The sequence below is a fragment of the Oryx dammah genome, unplaced genomic scaffold (assembly GCF_014754425.2).
Source record: "Oryx dammah isolate SB20612 unplaced genomic scaffold, SCBI_Odam_1.1 HiC_scaffold_13, whole genome shotgun sequence".
NCBI classification, from domain to species: domain Eukaryota; kingdom Metazoa; phylum Chordata; class Mammalia; order Artiodactyla; family Bovidae; genus Oryx; species Oryx dammah.
In genome coordinates, this window is record NW_024070197.1 from 29,132,898 (window position 1) to 29,153,227 (window position 20,330).

General features: G+C 46.3%; 1 protein-coding gene and 1 non-coding gene across 6 annotated transcripts in view; both read right to left on the reverse strand.

Annotated features, from left to right (window-relative positions):
• SLC7A6 (solute carrier family 7 member 6) overlaps positions 1 to 20,330 on the reverse strand; it is a 35,882-nt gene that overhangs the window by 7,620 nt on the left and 7,932 nt on the right. For all 5 annotated transcript variants that reach the window (XM_040253304.1, XM_040253306.1, XM_040253303.1 and 2 more), the window contains 9 exons: positions 20,085 to 20,137; positions 18,748 to 19,304; positions 8,133 to 8,258; positions 6,019 to 6,163; positions 5,273 to 5,396; positions 4,987 to 5,090; positions 2,660 to 2,756; positions 467 to 616; positions 166 to 349 (listed from right to left, as the gene is read on the reverse strand). In XM_040253304.1, the coding sequence (XP_040109238.1) occupies positions 166 to 349; positions 467 to 616; positions 2,660 to 2,756; positions 4,987 to 5,090; positions 5,273 to 5,396; positions 6,019 to 6,163; positions 8,133 to 8,258; positions 18,748 to 19,270 (1,453 nt within the window). In that variant the 5' untranslated portion in view covers positions 19,271 to 19,304; positions 20,085 to 20,137. The remainder of the gene's footprint in view (positions 1 to 165; positions 350 to 466; positions 617 to 2,659; positions 2,757 to 4,986; positions 5,091 to 5,272; positions 5,397 to 6,018; positions 6,164 to 8,132; positions 8,259 to 18,747; positions 19,305 to 20,084; positions 20,138 to 20,330) is intronic.
• Positions 7,289 to 7,361, reverse strand: TRNAE-UUC. Its single transcript has one exon. It is a non-coding gene; the product is annotated as a tRNA-Glu (tRNA).

Genomic DNA, 20,330 nt, shown 5'->3' on the forward strand with positions numbered 1-20,330 from the left:
GCACACACACACACAGGCACACACACACACAGGCACACACACACACACAGAGACACACACACAGGCACACACACACACAGGCACACACACACACAGAGACACACACACAGACACACACACCCCCACCCCCACACCCCAGTGTGTAATAGGCAAAGAGAAGCTCACCAAGGACATTCCGAATAAAGTGTGGCCTCCGAGACTCTGGCAGATAAACACCCAGGAAGTAGACAGGGACCCCAGAGAGGGTGATTCCAATGCCAATGAGGGAATTGATGGTGTCACTGAAGAGGGGCACGATCACCAGAAACAAGGAGCATATGCAGAACACGATGGGAAAAAACAGGCTCAGCTGAAATGAAGAGAGGTGAGATGTTAAGTAAAGTGTGATGAGGGAATGGGGGAATGGGAGAGGAGGAAGACCTTGGAGAGATGGCCCACCCCTCCTGGTCTGCCCAGAGTCACTGACCTTGAGAGGTCGTGGCCGATCAGGCTCCTTCCAGCGAAGGTAGAGCTGTCCAGCGACAGAAAGGCCCACAAAGAACCAGTAGCTGAAACTGAAGTAGTTGATGAGCAGGAAAACATCCTCCACAGTGAGGTAGATGAGTGTCATGGTGCACTGGAAGGGGAGAGTAGGGGAAAAAGGAGCAGGCACTGTTACCACTGCCACCCGGAGACTCCGTCACTCAACAGTCAGCACCAGATCGGCTGAGAGCTGACTGAGCTTCACCAATGACCTCCGGCTCTTTTCAGTGACCCCCTTGGCATCAGATAGGTTCATTCTCCAGACTGGCCTTCCCTCCTGTCTCTGTTGGGGGCTCTTGCTGCATTCAATGCCTCCCTTCTTTTCGCAAGCGTTCAGTAACAAGCTAGACTCCTTTCCCCTTCCTTTTTTTTTTTTAATTTAAATTTAATTGGAGGCTAATTACTTTACAATATTGTATTGGTTATGCCATACATCAACATGAATCCGCCACACGTGTATACATGTGCCCCATCCTGAACACCCCTCCTACATCCCTCCCCTCCTTTCCCCTTCTGATGGCAGACAGTGAGGCCCTCCTCACTGTGATGCACGAGCCTCAGCGTGAATCACCCATTGCCCTGTGAGACTGTCATACATGGGTCCCAACTACCTGGCTGAAAGAGGACGAAGTGTCTCCAGAACCATCTCACTATCTTGGAGCCTTAAAAATGCAGATTACCAAACAGACTCGTACCCCTGGGAAGAAGTATAATAGGATTTGCCCTCTGGAACAAAAGAGTTCTGGAAGACAGGAGTAAGGGGCTATAGAGTCTGAGGAGAAGGTTAGATCTGCTTTAACTTCAAGGATATGGAGTTCCCTCTACCTGTCTTTTCAGATTATCAACAAAGGATTGAAACAAAAAAAGCCCATTCTAGAGAGAGAAGGAGACCCAATACTGAGAGGAGAAAAGTAAGGTGCAAGGTGATTAATTTAAAAGCTATGTCAGACTGCCCTAAATTTATACATTTAGTGCTATTCCAATAAATATATTGAGGATATTTTTTATTTTGATAAAATGATACCACAGTTTATCAAGACAAATAAACAGGTGAGAACTGTCATGAAAATTTCAGGGGGAGAGGGGAACTGAAGAAGTACCCTCAGCCCCGCTTTAGTTCTCAAATATTCAGTATGAAGCTAAATAAGAAAGCTTGGTGCTGATGGAAGGATGAATTGAGATGATTATACATTTAAGGGGCAAATCACTGTACATGGCACATAAGCACGCTACAAAATTATCATATGATAAAAATTTGAAAACTGTGGGGACTTCCCTGGCAGCCCAGTGGTTAAGATGCTGCACTTCCACTGCAGGGGGCACAGCTTTGATTCCTGGTCCGGGAACTAGGATCTCGTATGCTACAAGGCACAGCAAAAAAATCCTAAAAAAATGTTTTTAATTTGTTTGGAAAATGTAGAAAAATGGACTATTCAATAAGTGATATTGGTATAGTTGGCTAGCCATGTGAGAAAAAAAACTAAGTAAATCTCTTCCTCATCCCATTCACCAGATATAAACTCCAGAGGAATACAAAAAAAAAAAAAGTAACTAAACCATAAAAAAAAAGAAACAATGATAAAAAACAATGAACTACATTTCAGGTCATGGAGTAAGGCTTTCCTCAGGGTCCTTGCTATCCTTTACATCTAATAACACCTCAGTGCAAATTAGAAAATGACAGTTCTTCTTCAGGACTCCTTCCATCTGTCAGAATACTTCATCATTTACTAATTTTGTTGAAAGAAAACACTGTAATGCCATCTACTATATAGAAATCTATGATGCCTACAATATGCACAGAGGCTCCTAGGGTAGCTGGTATACACTGGCCCAAATTTCTAAGTATGATTTAAAAAATAAAAATGAGGAGCTAGAAGGAGCAGGAGGAGAAAAAAGAAGCCACTGAAAGAAGAGACAGATAGATCTGACTGATTCACTTTTATATTCTTTTGTAGCATTTGCCTTCTCTATGTTTTACTTTTACATTTTTAAAAATTGTGGGAAAAAGAAACACTGAGAGGCTCAGGAAGTACCCCAAGAAGCTAGTATACCTCGCCCCAACCAGTCCTGTCATAGACTCAGCAGGAGTACAACACAGGTATGTCCAATGCCCACACTCCCCAGCACAGCTTACGATAAACAGTAAAGCAGGGATAGGTGTGAAACGCTCGACGTGGATCATGGACAGGAGGTCCGGGAGGTGGCCCTCACGGGAGCCCACAAAAAACAACCTGGAAGGACAAGAAATGTGTCAGGAGGATCCTTATACTCAGCCACGCACCCACACTCCTCACTCAAATTAGGCTCAGGCAGACCCAGAAGCCTGCAGGGGCAGTCTCTCAGGATCCTCCCATGTTCTCTATGCACGACCAAGCCAACATTCACCTCTTTTATCCATGGATATCTCCACCATAAGCCATGACCCACTCTTACCCACTGACACCCCCATGCCTCTGCGATGCAACTCACCATCACCCAACTGATACCTCACCCTGCCATCACTCACTGGCACCCCAATCCACTCCCCTGGGGTACCCTACTCTGGCACCCCACAGACTTCCTACTTAACATAATGGCTTTTTAAAGAAGGGCACCCAGACTTCTGATTGTCTGACCTCTGTTCATCTTCCCTGAGCTCCAGATACATAAAAGGTCAGGGAGAGCCTGGGGCTCAAAGAGACAACTCAAGCTTCCTCTCTGCATCTGAAGAGCTCCACTGACTGGAAACAGAGCAGCAGAGGCATGAAAGCATCCAGGTAGTCAGCAGCATCATGGCACACAGAGCACCTGGCTCGGGGTGGGCTGGGAAACAAAAAACTCCCCAAGAGATGACCACATCTGCGCTGGGAAGATGAGCTGGGGTTTTCCAGAAGATGAGTGTTGGATGGGGACACAATATAGGCAAAGGCAAAAGAGGTTTAGAGGCAATGAAAGGATGTAGCCTCTTTGAAGGTTGATACTAGAATGCCCATAGTTCCAGGCTAAGGTATGTGAGAAGTGTGCTGGGAAGAACTAGCTCATGAGACCATGCTGTGGACACTGAGCTAACACCAAGAGCCAGCAATGGCTCTAAAGTAAGGGCTTGACTGGACTTGACACAGAGACTCTGGTGGCGTCACTGAGGCCAACTAACGCAGGGAGAGGCCAGGGTGCGGGGGAAAGGCCAGACAAGAAGGTCATCTGGGACAACAGTCCCATAAGAGAGGGGGCCTGAATGAGGGTGGACACTCTGGCAGAGGACAAATCTAGTGGTCTTCTGTGGCTACGCATGTATTTGAGGCTGGGAAATGAGGGTGGACACCGAGGGGAAAACCAAGAGGCCAAGAGGCTTGGAATTCCCTGTGGTCCAGTGATTAGGACTTTGGGCTTTCCCTGCTGAGGGCCCAGGTTCAATCTCTGGGTAGGGAGCTAAGATCCCCCAAGCTGTGTGACATGCTCCCTCCACTGAAAAGAAAAAAAAAGAGGCCAAGTAAGGAGGGCTGATGGATCACAACTGGAGACAAGAACAAGTAGAGTGCATGTTAAGTTTGAGATATTTATGGGCCATCCAGGTGGAGCCACAGGAGTTGCTGGTATCATCTGGAAGGGTGTCAGAGGTTCACAAGGCTAGTATCTGTACTAAAGTAGAGAAGCAGTAGAGAAGGTGGAATGCTGGAGAGGACGTGTAAGTGAGGCAAAGGTAGCTAGTACAGAGCCAAAGACAGCAGAATGGGTAATAAAGAGAAAGTGAAGAAGGTAACACAGGCGGAAACAGCTGTGCATTATCTTGACATGGCTGCAGTCCACTTTATGTGCAGGTCCACATTCTTACTCTGAGTCCCCTACCTTCATCCTGTCAATGCCACAAGATAGCTCAGGATGTACCTACTACCTAAGTATTTGGGGGCAACTGGCAGAGCCAGAACCTGGGAATCCTGGGATCAGGTAGCAGAATCAGCCTGGAAAGGCAGAAACAGTCCTCTCTCTGAAACAACAGTGCTCTAACAGGTAAGTCTCTGTGTGGGGAAGAGAGCTGGAGCCCACCTGTTGGCCTCAGTGTTTTCCATGACATGAGGGGCAGAGTTGTCCTGTACCAGTACAGGTACACAGCAAATGCTCAATAATAATTCATCACAAGAATGAATCCTGTACTAGGCCTGCAGCATAATCCACAGGAACATAGAGTCTGGTCCCCAAGAGGATGGCTACTGTCCAAGCTACTGCCTTCCTCCCTTGACCTCTTACCAATCTGTCCTCACCTCAGGTGAAAATGTGAGCTCCCAGCATACAAATGTTTGCACAAAGGCAAGCACACGTGTGCACACCCACATACACAACACAGAGTACTAACCACTACATGATCGCATATACACTCTGTAAGTCCAAGAGACAGAGAAGGGAAAGGGGGCTCTGATGGACTCACCTAGACCCTCAGAGAGTTAGATACTGTGGTGTGTTATCAGTGAAGGAGAGACACAGTACCTTGATGAAGCGAAGATAGACGCGTTGAGGCCCCCAAAACAGGACAGGGCGACAGCAATGGGAATGGTCCAGCTGAACATACCAAACGTCTGGTCAGCAAATGTCTGGGGACAGAGCACAGAAGGGCACTCAGCACAGGACAGTGTCCACAGCTTCCTGAAATGCCATCACTGCTGCAGAGCTCACCCTCAGTCCCAGACCCACCACGTGGAGTGGCTGCAGAAACAGAAGGTTTAGCCATTCAGTATCAGAAGATGACGAGCAAATGGGATCCCAAGAGACTCACCACAGCCACAGCATCACTGCCAAGGACATCAGAAATGCTCAGCACTGTGTAGTAGGCCACGTTGGTCAGGATGTAGATGAGCGTCACAATTGGCATAGAAATCCCAATGGCCAGGGGCAAATTTCTGTCAGAACAGATGAGACAGGACTACCTGGAACCAACCTCTCCTTGAGGGTCAGAGCTACCCAGGAATTCCCTGGCCTCTGGATCTTTGAGGCTGACTCCTCCCCACATGGCTTAAGGGCAGGATGTGTCCCATGCCCCGGGCTCTTTCTACTAAGAGAGAGAGGAAGAAAGCCCCTTCTCTGTGAAGATGACTCAGGATGAACATTTGATCCTTGTCCCAGTGGGACCACTGGGTCCCTCTGAAGGAATAGCAGTGTCCTTTAAGGACTGGAGGACAGGCTGGGGACAAGGCTGCTTAGAGTAAGCTTCTGGTTCCCCAGGCTTCAGTGTTGGCACCAGTGCAAGGTCTTAACATCTCAGCCCCAGCTGGGTTGGCTGTGGCCCACTGAAGGACTTCTCTTCCAGGAAGGACCTTGGGGATCCTCCAACGTTAACGTGAGGCTGAGGAGCCAGGGGTTTCCCTCCTTACTCCCATCCTAGCCCCTCATTCCTCCGAGCTGGAAAAGGGGGCAGTAGGGAGAAGTGACGAGAGATGAAGGAGGAGGGGTGGGAGGGGGCAAGTGTACCCACTATCAGCAGGAGTTCCAGCCAAGTTGAGGAGAATGGGATCTCGCCTTTACCTTTCTGGGTTTTTGATTTCTTCTGTTACAAAATTAAGGGTGTCCCAACCTGAGTAAGAGAAGAGGGCAGAGTAGAGGGCAAGAGAGAGGTCTCCCACATCCCAGGAGGAACCCTTAAAGGCATCCTGAAAGTGCTCAGAGTGTCCTGTGGGGGCAAAGGCAGGTCGGGGTGCAGAGAGGAGAAAGAGGAAGGAGGAGGAGGACAGGAGAGATGGAAGGCGTAAAGAAAAAAAGGAGGGGGACAGGGCAGTGAGAAAGAGGAAGGGTAGATGGGGAAAAAAGGAGAAAGGAGGAGCATCAAGAAAAGAAGGAAAAGCAAGCAGGCAGGGAAAAGGGAAAAAAAGAAAAACAATTTAGTACCAAAAGAACCACCACCTCCAGCTCCCTGTACTTCACCATCCCACCCACTCCTTGTGAATCTTTCATTTTCCTTCAGTAGGACCTGACAATCTCAGAAAAAAAAAAAGGCATTCCTGGCTGCCTTCTGAAGTGATAACCCCTCTTTGAAAGCCCTAAGGAATTTCCATTTCCTGCAAGAGACCATGCGGTCAGCCACAGCTCTTCCTCCTATTTTTAGAAAGAACCCTCTTTCACGTAAAGGAATCATTTTTTCATTAACAATTAGATCTTCCTGTGGAACTACTTCTCTTGGCCCAGACAACTGCCTATTTTGGTTCAATGGGTTTCTCAGTCTCACGGAAAGAACTCTGTTGCTCTATTCGCAGTGGTTATTTCACAGGAGATGGTAGGCTTTGTAGGAACTGAGATCTTATTTTTCATGGGGTCTGGGGTTAGGTATGGGCCACCTCCACCTTTGGAGAGCCTCCTTGAGGCCTTCAGAGATCGCATACTTGCAAGCCAAGGGAACAGCACCCCACTGTCCAAGAGACAGATCTTCTAGACACTCTAGTCTTATCTTTCAACAAGACCCAGACTTCTAAGGAAGCCTGCTGTGACCTCCTCAGAAGGCCTAGACCCATCCCTCAATGTGGCCAAAAGGGTTGGGTATGCAACAAAGAGGAAGGAAACCAGAGAGTGGCATGCCAGTCATTCCCTAGGGCACAGATCTTGGGGGCAGAATTACTCAACTACCCAATTTGGCCCCAAGATGTTTCAGAGACTCTAGGAACATCCAGATGGCTGGCTATACTAACTTGCACACAGGCACAAAGCTTCTAGGTCAGCTGCCTAAGATTCACCCAGGGCACTTCTTAAAAACATACCTTTTTCTCTGTTTGATTTTTTTTAGCTGAACCACGCAGGGTCTTAGTTCTCTGACCAGGGATTGAACCTGGGCCCTCAGCTGTGAAAGCACGGAGTCCTAACCACTGGACTACCAGAGAATTCCCCAAAACACACCTTTTTCAACTCCAAACCAACCAGAGTTGGATGGGTTGAGATGGGAGCCTCAGCTCTTCAGGTGACTGTAAACAGAGCCAAGTTTAGAGAAAGACGCCCTAGAGAACTGGGCTGTCTAATGATCAAGACATCCTTGGCCAAGGACATCTCAAGGCTTCTCTAAGGGGTCAGGGAATCTTAGGAGGCCTGTAACCCTCATTACCAACCTGCTGTGGTCTAGGAATGAAAAGCTCTCTGAAGTCAACATGCACAAAAGTCAGTGCCATCTTTGCAATGTTTTAATTTTTGCTGAGAGCTGACTCTGGGAGGGAATGCTAAATAAGAGCAAGTCTAGATGAAAAGTAAAGGCTGTAAAATAACCACTCATTTCCAGACCCCATCTCCCCACCACATACACCTCTCACCCCTCTCAAGAAGGGCTGAGCCCTCCTCCCCACTGCCTGCGGTCACACCACCAAAAACAGGAACCAGGGCTCACTTTATCTTGATCACTTTTATGACCCAATTACAACCCAAGTTTCAAAAGCACCTAGGCCTTTGGCTCACATCTTGCAATACTCCCCACCTCCACAAAGGGGTGGAGGCTCAAGAAACCGGAGAACAGATTTCTCGTTCTCACTGACACAGTCTAGCAGGTACACAGAGAGAGGTGAGCAGTAAAGCTAATGGAGTCCCCACATTCCATGTTTTTCTCAAGGAACCCAGGGGAACTCCCAGAGTCACCCACCCTCCTTCCCACCTGGGAGTCTCCTTACCCTGGCACAGTTTAACAAGGCCCATGACAATGATGGCAATGAGTGCCAAGACCTTGGCATAAGTGAACATGTCCTGCACACGTGTGCCCCACTTGACGTAGGCACAGTTCACAAATGTCAGAAGACCTAGGAAGAAAACCACAAAGTCAGTGGCAGGTGTGAGATGAGGGCACCGAAGCCCAATCTCTCTTTACAAAGCACATCATTTGTATCCTGTCTGTCTAAGGCAAAGAGGCCAAAGGACTGGTCAGAATGAGGAGAAAAGGCAAACGGGGTACATCTTCTATCTGCCCCAGCTGAGAGGAGAACATCCCACCACTGTGGACAAGATACAAAGGCATGTACTACCGAATATTCATACATTCTGACAGCCAGAACCATTTCTGCAAATTACCCCAGACCCAGGAATGGTGAACTTTACCCACTCTTTCCCACTGAGACTCCCAAAGTTTCAAACCCCCTGGGGCATTAGAGAATGGGGACAAGAGAGGTCCAACAACAACAAATGAGGTCAATTTAAATGCAGGTGGCAGGTCACCGAGGAATTAGACAGGCAATGTTTTCATTTTTAAAAAGTTTGTCATGTGCCTGACAATTTCACATACATCCTCTCAATTAATTCTCACAACCACAACAGACATTCTTATTCCCATTTTCTGGATGAGGAAACTGAGGTTAAGAGAGGCCAGCTACCATTTCCAAGCTTACATGGCGCCCCCACTGATCTCCCCCACCACCATTCCTATCCAAACATCCTAATTCTCAGATAAGCCCGTGGAGATGTGGACTCGCATCAGCACTACTGGCTTTATGTTCCAGCTCCTCAGACACCACAGCGATACCTGGTCCTGTGCTAGGGCTCCCACCACCTTACCCCTGCTATACAAGGACTGCTCTAATTCATGGAGAGAACATGAGAACAATATCCAAGGGGCTCCACAGTGACACCTCTAAGTAATGCCCCTAGCCTCCAAAAGTGACTTTCATGAGAACCTCAAATGTTATTACAAAATTTGGGGGCCCATCCTCCTGGCCATATCTGCCTACTTCTACCCTCACTGTGCACTCTCCTTCAGCAGACCCTCTCTGTACTGATGCTGTATATACACATAAGAGAAATGTCCTCCCCTCCTCCTCTTGCCTTAACCAACAGCAAGCCCCACTTTCAAGGTCTAACTCAGTCCCCACTCCCTCTGCAAAACCTTGCCCAAACACATCAGCCGGCTCCTGCCTGAGCTCTCTCCCTGAACCTACCACATCCTCACTTCACAGCACAGCTTAGAACTGTGTGGTATGGCCATAGGGACACCTGTCACAGCAAGGTCTTTCTCTCTTCCTCAGGCATTTGGGTGGTACTTCCAAGGATATCACAAATTCTTAGTGGGAAACAAAAGCATATGGTTTTCTTAAGCTTATTGCCAAGCAAATATAGGAACTGATAAACCGTGGTTGGAATCAAGATGGTGACAACTTTCATTTAACTGCCAATCCCCAGGAGCAAGGCAACTTTCAGAAAGTTGGACATTCCTCCACACAAATGGAGAGGAGAGCCATCAGCCAATGTGTGGTTATAAACATGAGTGGCTGAACAGCCTCCACAGGGCACTTAAAAGAGCTTTCACGCAGTACTCTGGCAAATGACACAGGTGCTTACTAGTCAGTCATAAAGATGTGTGGCAGCAGGGGGTCAAATAATGGCCAAAAGGGAGGGGAGAAGACCAAAAGAATGCACACTGCCAGGCAGGTCTTTCCAAGGACCTGCCCTGCTAATCCAAGTTCATTGTGGGTAGCTAAGCCTGGATCAACTAGTGAGGATTAAACTAGTTCACAGCCACCAGTAATCCAGACTCTTGTGCAATAGAGTCAGCATATTTTGAAGTACCTGCCAGGCCCCTTCTTGGGAACTGCTCCCTACCCTATTCATGGCTGGTAGAGCCCAACTGTGGACCCAAGCTGAGCCTATTTGATCATCTCTGCCAAAAATATGAGTTCAGATGCCAAGAGACTGAACCTAGAGAACAGCAGCTGGGTCAGGAGCAAGTAAAAATCACATACAAGCCCTTGTAATAGAGGAAGAAAAGCCACAAAAAGCAGAGGAAGGAAGTGGGACTACAAAAAGAAGCAGAAGTGACAGCAGTCTGTGAGGAGCTGTGTAGCTTGTGAGAAAAAAAAGACTGATGAAAAGACTCAGAAATATACACAAAACAGAGGTGGAGAAGAGACAATGAGGAGGAGGCAGAGACGAAGAGAAAGAGACGAAAAGAGAGACAGAGACAGAAAGATGGCCACACACATGGAGAACAAGGCTGTCTTACAACGTCCTGGCTGTGCTTACTATGTTCTGGTTTCCACCACCAAGATGCGACTGCAGGATGGGGAGAGAAGCTCACACATTCCTTGGCCAGCTGACAGGCACTCTCTCCTCTGGCTTCTGCTCCTTCTCCTTCCCTCCATCCTGCTACAAACTGCCCCCGTGGCTTGGTCCTCTGTACACACAGCGGGAATTCAACAAGTAAAAGCATCACCTCATGGCAGCACCTGCAGAGCCCCTACTCAAAGGCCAGCTGGAAGGATACAGAAGAGCCTGGTCATAGCAGTTGCCTCAGGGAGGAAGAGTAAATTTGAGAGGCAGATTTTTTTCACCGAACACTGTTTTATACTTTGATCTATTTACCATGCACATACACTTCTTTCTCAATAAAAGTACTTCATTTAAAACAATGTGTAGCCAGGGAGCAGGGCCAAGAGTAGAGTAAGGTGAGTAAGGAGCCTATGACATAAAAGTGAAGGAGGCACTCACTGTCACAGGATGGCTTGGCAAACCTGCGAGTACTGGCCCCAGGAGCCTCGCTTGCTTCACCGGACCCTCAGCCCTGCCAGAGAACACAGAGCTCCAAGAACAGCATACCAAGCAAAAGCCAACTACCTCAAATGCTTTCCTGATTCTAATTGAGAAACAAAATTTCACCATCTGACCACTACCCCTCCTGCCTCCCAGAACTCCCATTCCCATCCAATACCAAGGACCCTATCAGAGCTCAAGCACCAGACAACCAGGCTGAGCCTGGAGGCCACAATTCAACTACCACAATAAAAGCACCCAAGTCCTCGCTCTTCCCTGATCTCATTTCTTTGCTGAAAACCTGCACCAATGGCTGTGGGACCCATGTGAGGGTCTTTTCAGGCTCTCTAGGGGCTTGTTGCTGGGAAATACTCAAATAGCAGATACAGACCCAACCCCTTTGTGTGTGTGTTGGTCATTCAGCCGTGTTAGATTTTTTGTGATCCCATGGACTATAGCTCACCAGGCTTCTCTATCTATGGAATTCTCCATGCAAAAATACTGGAGTGGGTTTCTATTCCCTTCTGCAGGGGATCTTCCCAACCAAGGGATCTAACCCAGGTCTCCCGCATTGCAGGCGGATTCTTTACCACCTGAGCCACCAGGGAAGCCCCAGACCCAATCTCTAAGCAGAAACAATCCCCAAAGGCTTTGTGGCAAAGATGGCTATGTATCTTCTAATATCTGTTCTTCCATCTTATCTTAGTAATAGAAATTTTAACTGGAGTCCGGTTGCCCAAAATAAAGATGACATTTCCCAGCCCCTTTTGCAGGCAGGTATGATGGGGAAACAGTGGAAACAGTGTTAGACTTTATTTCTGGGGGCTCCAAAATCACTGCAGATGGTGACTGCAGCCATAAAATTAAAAGATGTTTATCCCTTGGAAGAAAAGTTATGACCAACCTAGATAGCATATTCAAAAGCAGAGACATTACTTTGCCAACAAGGGTCCGTCTAGTCAAGGCTATGGTTTTTCTAGTAGTCATGTATGGATGTGAGAGTTGGACTGTGAAGAAGGCTGAGCACCGAAGAATTGATGCTTTTGAACTGTGGTGTTGGAGAAGACTCTTGAGAATTCCTTGGACTGCAAGGAGATCCAACCAGTCCATTCTGAAGGAGATCAGTCTTGGGTGTTCTTTGGAAGGACTGATGCTAAACCTGAAACTCCGGTACTTTGGCCACCTCCTGCGAAGAGGTGACTCATTGGAAAAGACTCTGATGCTGGGAGGGATTGGGGGCAGGAGGAGAAGGGGACGGCCCAGGATGAGATGGCTGGATGGCATCACTGACTTGGTGGATGTGAGTCTGAGTCAACTCCGGGAGTTGGTGATGGACAGGGAGGCCTGGCGTGCTGCGATTCATGGGGTCGCAAAGAGTCGGGCGAGCGACTGAACTGAACTGAACTGATGGCCAAGTAACTAAGTGGTTAACCCAGGGATATATGCAAAGTTTCACATAAATAAGACCTTAGAGGAGTATCTTTGATGGGTGAGAGGTTCCTTTTCTTGTGCTTCCCGTTGGCCACAAGCAGACATGACTCGAGCTTGAGCATCCATCCTTGACCACCAGCCAAAAGCCACATGTTGAGAACGGCAGAGCCATAAAACAGAAAGAAGGAAGCTGACTCCCTGAAGAATTATGAAGTCATTCTACCAGCCCCTCACTGCCTACTTTTAACATGTGAGAGAAATAAATTTCAATATGCCCTGAGCCATGTTCCTTTTGGCTTTCAGTTGTTTGAAACCCAAACTAATCCTGATTAATCCATGTGCCCTCAGACAAAACTGCATCTCTTGCTGATAAGAAGATGGCCTAGCATCTGAAGCTGTAATTCTAGTTATGCTGATTATCACAGCTTCTTTCTCCTATAAGCACTGGAAGGAAAGGGAACCTCCCAATTCCTCCCACAAACAAGCTGGGTATGACAAAGGGGCATTCAAGGATAGAGGAGTACAGTCCTGAACAACAATGACAAAGTGAGAAAAGAAAAAGAAGCAGAAACAAACACCTTAGGAGAGAAATGTTCTACAAGAGTCCAGGAGAAGTAAACCCTTCCAAATGGAGCTCCCAGAATCAGAAGCTGCCTCTGGGCATGTGTATGGATATGTACCTACCTGCCTTCTTAAAAAAAAAAAAAAAAAGCCTCCTTTTTTTTAATTACACAAGAATACACATTGAGTCTTATTATCAAAACATTCAAACTGTATATAGAGTTAGAGTCCAGGACCTTTGAGCAACGTTGTCAAGACCAGTCCTCCTCAGGCCTGTTACTGTCAGAATATGAAAGCTGTGTATGTATAACAACAGCTGACCAAAATAGGAGAGAGCAGCCTTCCTGCTCAGAGTAGAACCTTGCCCAGAACAAAAAAAAAGGAACCCTGCCCAGGCATGAGTCCAAGGCAGCAAAAGGCAATAGGAAGCCATTCAGACATCACACAGTGCTTCCTCACTGCAGTCTCACCCTTGACTATCTCCCTTTCCTTCTTCTTTCCCCTCCTCCTCCTCCTTCCTTGTCAGCCTTACCAAATAAACCCTTGGGGACAATGGAGTCTCAGCTGTGAGCAGACCTCTGCTGATGCCATGGTGTCAGTACTGAACTGACTTCCATGTCAGTTCATGGCAAATACTCTTCAATGATGTATTTGAGTTTACATTAGAGGATCCCACAAAGATAAATGCACCAAGACCTAAGCCAGAAACACACACTTCCGTAGGCAAATCAAGTACTCCTACAATGCTGAGCAGCTGGGTTACTAAGGATACTGCTGGTCACCTGGCCAGAAAAAGGAACTATGAAACCTCAAGAAGTGCCATTTGCCCCGGCAGTCCCATAAGTGAATTAGAGTCCCAAGCATATTAAGTTCAGTGGGCAGCCTGAGGTTCCACTAACCACAGAAGAGCCCAAGATCCCAGAATATATATGACGAGAATGACAGTTTCTAAATTTCAGCACAACTGACATTTTGGGCCAGAGAAGTCTGTTGTGCGGGGCTGTCCTGTGCATTATAGGATGTTCAGCAGCAGCATCCTTGACCTCTACCCATTAGATGCCAGCAGCATCCCTTCCCAGAAGTTGTGACAATGAAAACTGTCTCCAGACCAAATGGCTCCTGGGGAGCAAACTCACCTCCAATTGAGAACCACTGTTCTGATATAATGAGTAGCTAAGACAATCTGAAATTAAAAAAAAAAAAAAAAAGAAGAAGCTGCTTGGATCTATCTCCCTGCCAGCGTAACCTAGGACTGGGGTCGGGGGTTGTTGGAAGACACAATCTAAAATAGCAGTGCCTTCAGGACCCAAGAAGGTAAAGCAAAGACAAGTATGTCTGGATATAAAATAGGAGGGAGTGGAGGACTGGTGTGAACGAGAGACTATATGCTTCATTTAGAGGAGTAACCACTATTCAAATGCAACTGATGGTGTCAGGATATAGGTCCAAGTTTGCCAAAACTCTAGATTTTTCAAGAGAAAGGGCAAGTCCTGATTTTTAAATGTTGGCAAGTAATTAAAATTATTTAGAACACTGTATAGGCCCAGTACATGTGTGGACCAAGTCTGGTCTTTAAGCCATAGGCTTGCAGCTTCAACCTAGAGTTAGCTACATGGAGACTACCTGGACCCCTTCTTCTAGGATGGAACCTTAATTGTCTACCCTGGCATGGATATAACTTCTTTAGGCAGTCTTCCAATAAACAACCTGGATCCCTGTCTTGTCTCAGTTTCAAGACTGACTTAATTCTCCTACCCAAGCCTCACAGTGGATTCAGTGCAGATCTTTGTTTTTTGCCCTAATTATGACATAATCAGTTTCTTGCCATGTATGCCTCTTGAGACCAGGCTGCTTTCAGTGCCACCCCTGCCCAAGGAGGCTCCCTCCAGCACACCCCAGCTTAGCTGGATGATACCTCAACCTGATTCTACACCCTAATTTCCAAAGAGAAAAGTAAACTGAGCCCTAAAATCTAGTCTGTTAGGATGGGTCAACGTTTTAACAACTTGGCCGCAGCTTTGACAGGTTCCTGCCCTCTGGCCTGCTTTATGGAAAAGCCTTAGTTTCTAGAAAGCGAGTTTTCAGGAATTCAAATACTGAGTAATTTGAGTAAAGGTACATTTGAATGGAAGAAGTTATATAACCACATTTTCTAACAGGTAAAGACTCTTCTCCAATCAAAAAATTAGCTTCTAGTGTGGAGACAGACTTCCTAAGCACAAAAACAATGGGAAAAATGATAAAGGAAAACAAGATTTAACAAATAAAAATCTTCTTTATATGAAAAATGATGTACAGAAGTGCCCTTTGACTTAGGGCTTCCCAGGTGGCACTATGTAAAGAATCCTCTTGCCAATGCAGGAGATGTGGGTTTGACTCCTGGGTTGGGAAGATCCCCTGGAGAAGGAAATGGCAACCCACTCCAGTATTCTTGCCTGAAGAATCCCATGGACAGAGGAGCCTGGCAGTCTACAGTCCATGGGGCTGCAAAGAGTCAGACATGACTGAGCTCTCTGATTTAGTTATTCTTGGAATTCATCCTAAGGCCATTACCAAACCAACGCACAGACACTTACAGGTGCTCAGAAAGAGTACGGATTCATAAAACCTAAAAAGCAACACAAAGAAACTTAAAACAGTTTAATTCTTTAGACACAGGGTTTTCTCTTATATAATTCTACCCTATTAGAATATGAAAAAACTCTGAAAATGATTTCTACACAAAGATTTCCCATAGCAGGATTATTTTTAATAATAATATTATAAGGCATTCATTACATGCCAGGCAGAGAGAAGCATTATATATGTTGTTTATTCCTCACAACAATCTTTTCAGATAGATACTATCAACAAACTGGAAAAAAAAATTGCCTGCCCTATCAGCCAAACAACGGATGCTGCGGCCATCAAGCCATTACAGCTGCCCCTCGGAGAGCCCCAAGGGAACTCAGGATGAAACAGGATGCCCACCAACTAGCAGGCAGCCACTGCCTGACAGAGTACCCTGAGGAGACTCAAGATGAGAAAGCAGAGGTATATATCAAAGGAAGGATGTCAATGACCCCTGACTTTTCTCATAAATAGAAAAGCACTGAATTCTTTAACCTGGGATATCTGGTTTTCTTTAATTAACAGTAATCTTTCGGGACTTCTCTGGTGATCGAGTAGATAAGACTCTGAGGTTCCACTGCAGTGAGCATAGATTCAATCCCTGGTCAGAGAACTAAAGATCCCACATGCCTTGAAGCAAAAAAACAAACAAACAGTAATCTTTTGATGTTCCAACTACTGGTCTTTGCTGCAAAAATTCCTGTATATCCTAGCTCTTCCCTTACCTCTTCAGAGGCTATCTTGAGATGCTGTGCCCCAGGCTTAAGTCCTCAGTTTTGTCTGCCAAATAAAACCTAACTCTCGGCATTTAGGTTGTGTGTTTTTTTCCAGTCAACAGTACAATCAATATTCCCATTTTACAAACAAGAAAATTAAGGCAATAGTTATATCTCCTCCAAGGTCAATAGCTACTCAACGGTAAAGCTGGAATCAAACCCAGTCTAGCATGGGAGCCTACGATTCCCCAGCCCCCATCCCATAATTCCCCCAACCCACTCCCCTCCCCATGGCATGCAGGATCTTAGATCCTAGTTTCCTGATCTGGGAGCAAACCATGCTCCCTGCAGTGGAAGTGAGGTGCCTCACTGGACCACCGGGAAGCACCCCCTCCACCACCACCAGTGCCGCCTTTTCTTGGCCAGGCAGAGCAGCTTGCAGAATCTCAGCTCCCCAACCAGGGACTGAATCCAGGCTAGGGCAGCAAAAGCCTAGAATCCTAACCACTAGGCCACCACCAGGGAACTCCTAGGGAGTCTATGATTTTAACCATTACACTGCCTGGAAACTACTTCTGTGTCCCAAACCACGTTTTCTAGCAATATTTGATGAAAGGGATTTAATATTAAAAATTTTTTTAATACAGTATACAAATCACAAAGAGTATGATCATAAGGGTCGCTGTGTCCAACTCTTTGCCACCCCATGGGCCATAGCCTGCCAGGTTCCTCTGTCCATGGGATTCTCCAGGCAAGAATACTGGAGCAGGTCGCCATTTCCTTTCTGACCCAGGGACTGAATCTATGTCTGCGGCATTGCAGGCTGCATTGCAGCCACCAGGGAAGCTCTGATCTCAAAGGTACTTTTTTAAAATGATGAATAAACAGAAAAAGAAAAAATACTGGGAGGTTATTTCACACAATATTTATAGTAACAATAGTTCTCTCAGAGGTAAAATCATGGGTGATTTTCTTTTTTCTTTTTGCATTTTTCTAATTGTCTGTAGGGCCTATGCATTATCTTTTAATAAAAAGAATATATATATATAACAGAAGATATATATATATTACTTATAAAATGTTTCTTTTGAACATTTCACAAAAGGGAGGGAAATTCATGATATACTAAGTTTAAAAAGTAGAATATAAAGTTATATACAAAATATGGTTCCAATTCTATAACAAAAAGAAATGTGACTTAACTATTAAAAGTACTTCTGTCTTGGGGTAGATTACAGGTGATTTGAGGCTAATTTAACTTTCTCCTTAACAAACATGTTTTATAATCAGAAAATTACTGCCTTTTTTAGAGATCTCAGTCAGGCTAGAGACCCCTGGTGAAACCCTATCAGATACATAGCTGAGTAACCACCTTCTCTCCTCCCACAGGTATCTGTAGAAAAGTTTCCTTTAATATCTCTTTAATAAATTCCTTACAGTCAGGAAACACAGCATATTGTACAATCCTTTACTGCTAACTCCAAGGTACTGTAAGTCTATTTTTAACAGTGGATAAACCGCATATACTGCCAAAGTTTTGCAAACAAAGATATGGAAAAAAACATAATTAAGTGCCTCTGGCAGCACCGTGCTAAGAGACACAGGGATTTCTGGGTCACTTCTCAGCTAAAACACTAGCTTTCCTGGACTAAGTTCACAATAATCTTCTCTCCCGTTCAGTGATTTCACCCAAAATTCCTCCTTACTACCTCATAAGAAAAAGGAAGATAGAGAGATCCACTGGGATCTCTCAGGTTCTGTCCTCAGAAATCCAAATACAGGGAAGAAGCTACCTTCCTTACTGGCTGCAGAAGGAGCTTGTTTACACAGTCTGCATAAAAGAAATCTGAAACACCAATGGGAAAAAGCCATTTTGGTGTGGTGCCTGCTGCTTAGATCAGCCTGCAGAGAGTAGAAGTTGCAAGAAGGAGTGGTTTCACCATGAGCCTACAGGATAGAAAGTCTTGGGACCCCCATAGTCTAAAGAAGACCATTTCCTCACTGATGGCTTTAAACTGGTTTAAGATTAAAAGAGGGGAAGATTAAAAGGGGGGGGGCATAGCAGAATAAAGGCCTCAGCACTGAGGGATTTTTCCTGGGTCAAATTACAACTAGCCATATTGACACCAATCTAAACATCTGACAAGATAAATATAAGACATTCACAAACCTGTCACGTAGACTAAGGAAGAGAACTCAGGGACAGCCAAAAGTGGAAGGAAAGGGAGGCACCAAAAGCCACAGACAGGTTCAAACTTCCCCCATCCTTATCATTTACCCTCACTGATCTCAGGAACAAATGACTTCGGTAAAACTGCTTCTTCAAAAAAGTTAAGATGCCTCGCTTCCCAATACATACACAAAAAGGCAAAATAGGCTGTTCAAATGTAAGTTACCATTAGCATTATAAAAATCACCCCCCATACACACTCCCCCACCCAGCCCTCAGACTTACACATGCAAGCTGCAGCCAGGACACGGCAGGCCAGGTACGGGGGCTCACAGGTGGGAAAGGAGGGCTGGATGATGTAGTTGGCAAAGGTGATAGCGATGATGGCCTGACCGGTGGGCTCAACAATTAGCAGTGAGGCCCAGAGGCGGATAAAAGCAATGAAGCCCCCAAAGGCCTCAAGAATATAAGCATAGCTGGCTCCAGATTTGGTGATGGTGGTCCCCAGTTCTGCATAGCAAAGGGCACCCACAACGGAGAAAAGCCCACCAACAGCCCAGATGACCAGTGACAACCCATAGGAGGCAGTGTACACCAGCACGCCCTTGGGTGAGACGAAGATTCCTGAGCCGATCATGTTGCCCACCACCAAGCTGACGCCATTCAGCAGAGAGATCTCCTTCTTCAGCTGCATAGTTTCTGTGGCCCGCTGAGGCAGCATGTGGTCACCTTCTTCCTCCGTAGGCTGGCTGGCCTCAGGAACGAGATGGTATGTGGGTGTGGGACTCTCCAGCTCCCTGGCTTCCATGGCAAGTGGTTCTTTCACCTGTGTTTACTACAGCCTGCAAAGAATATAAGTATTGTCAGTCTAGGGTAATGGCTGATAATGCTCTAGTTTAGACCTGCAAAGCAGGCGGATTTCCCTGCCCACCTCTTATATAGGGACTGTGTGACTCATATACAGACCTACATACAATGAGCCTGTCTCAGTTCCCACCACAGGATACAGAGAAATGGAGGCAGGCTAACCTCCACTGCTCTAAGACAGACACCAAAAGGGCTGAGGCACCATATGCTGGTGACTTCCAACAGGATGCCCAGGGTAGGCTAACATTAGGTTTATCCATAGCATAAATTCTCCTTGAGATGTAGGTTTTGCTCTGTTTTTTGGCTTTTTTTTTTTTTTTTTTTGCTGTACTGCCCAGCTTGTGGAATTTTGGTTCTCTGACCAGGGACCGAAGCTGGGCCCTCAGCACTGAGAGCCTACAGTCTGTACCACTGGACTGTCAGGAAATTCTCTATTTTGCTCTGTTCTTGCCAACTTAAAACCTGCAAACTTGCCCTGCAAAGAAGACCAAAGTCCCAGCACTAGCCAGCCTGCCAGGGCTCTCACTTTCCATGCCCACTTACCTCTGCCCAAACATAAACAGGTACTTCTGCAGTCTCTAGCCACATGTGGAGACGTCTATAGCTACTCTCAGGCCAGTAAAGAACATGAAGATGTGATGGGAAGGGCTAGGAAGATGCTAAAGATAGGGCATAATGCTATTGCAGAGACTGGACCAAGGAGAGAAACTCCATGAAAATATACACCCATGTGCCGCTATGTCCACAACACTTACCTTACTTCCCACACTGCTGCTTGCCTGTTCAACCTTTCTTTTTCAAAAGTGCCCTAAAGAGAGGGATAACATAGTAAGACCAGGGGGCACCCTAACGTGAGACTCGTCTGCTATTGGCTTATTTGCTTTCCTCCTCGGCACACCCCTCACTACCACCTGGGGGTGCAAAGAGATTCCCCCATAACAGGACCCAGAACTTTGATAGGCAAACAATAACTGTAAGGCTCCTCTTATCCACAGATATGG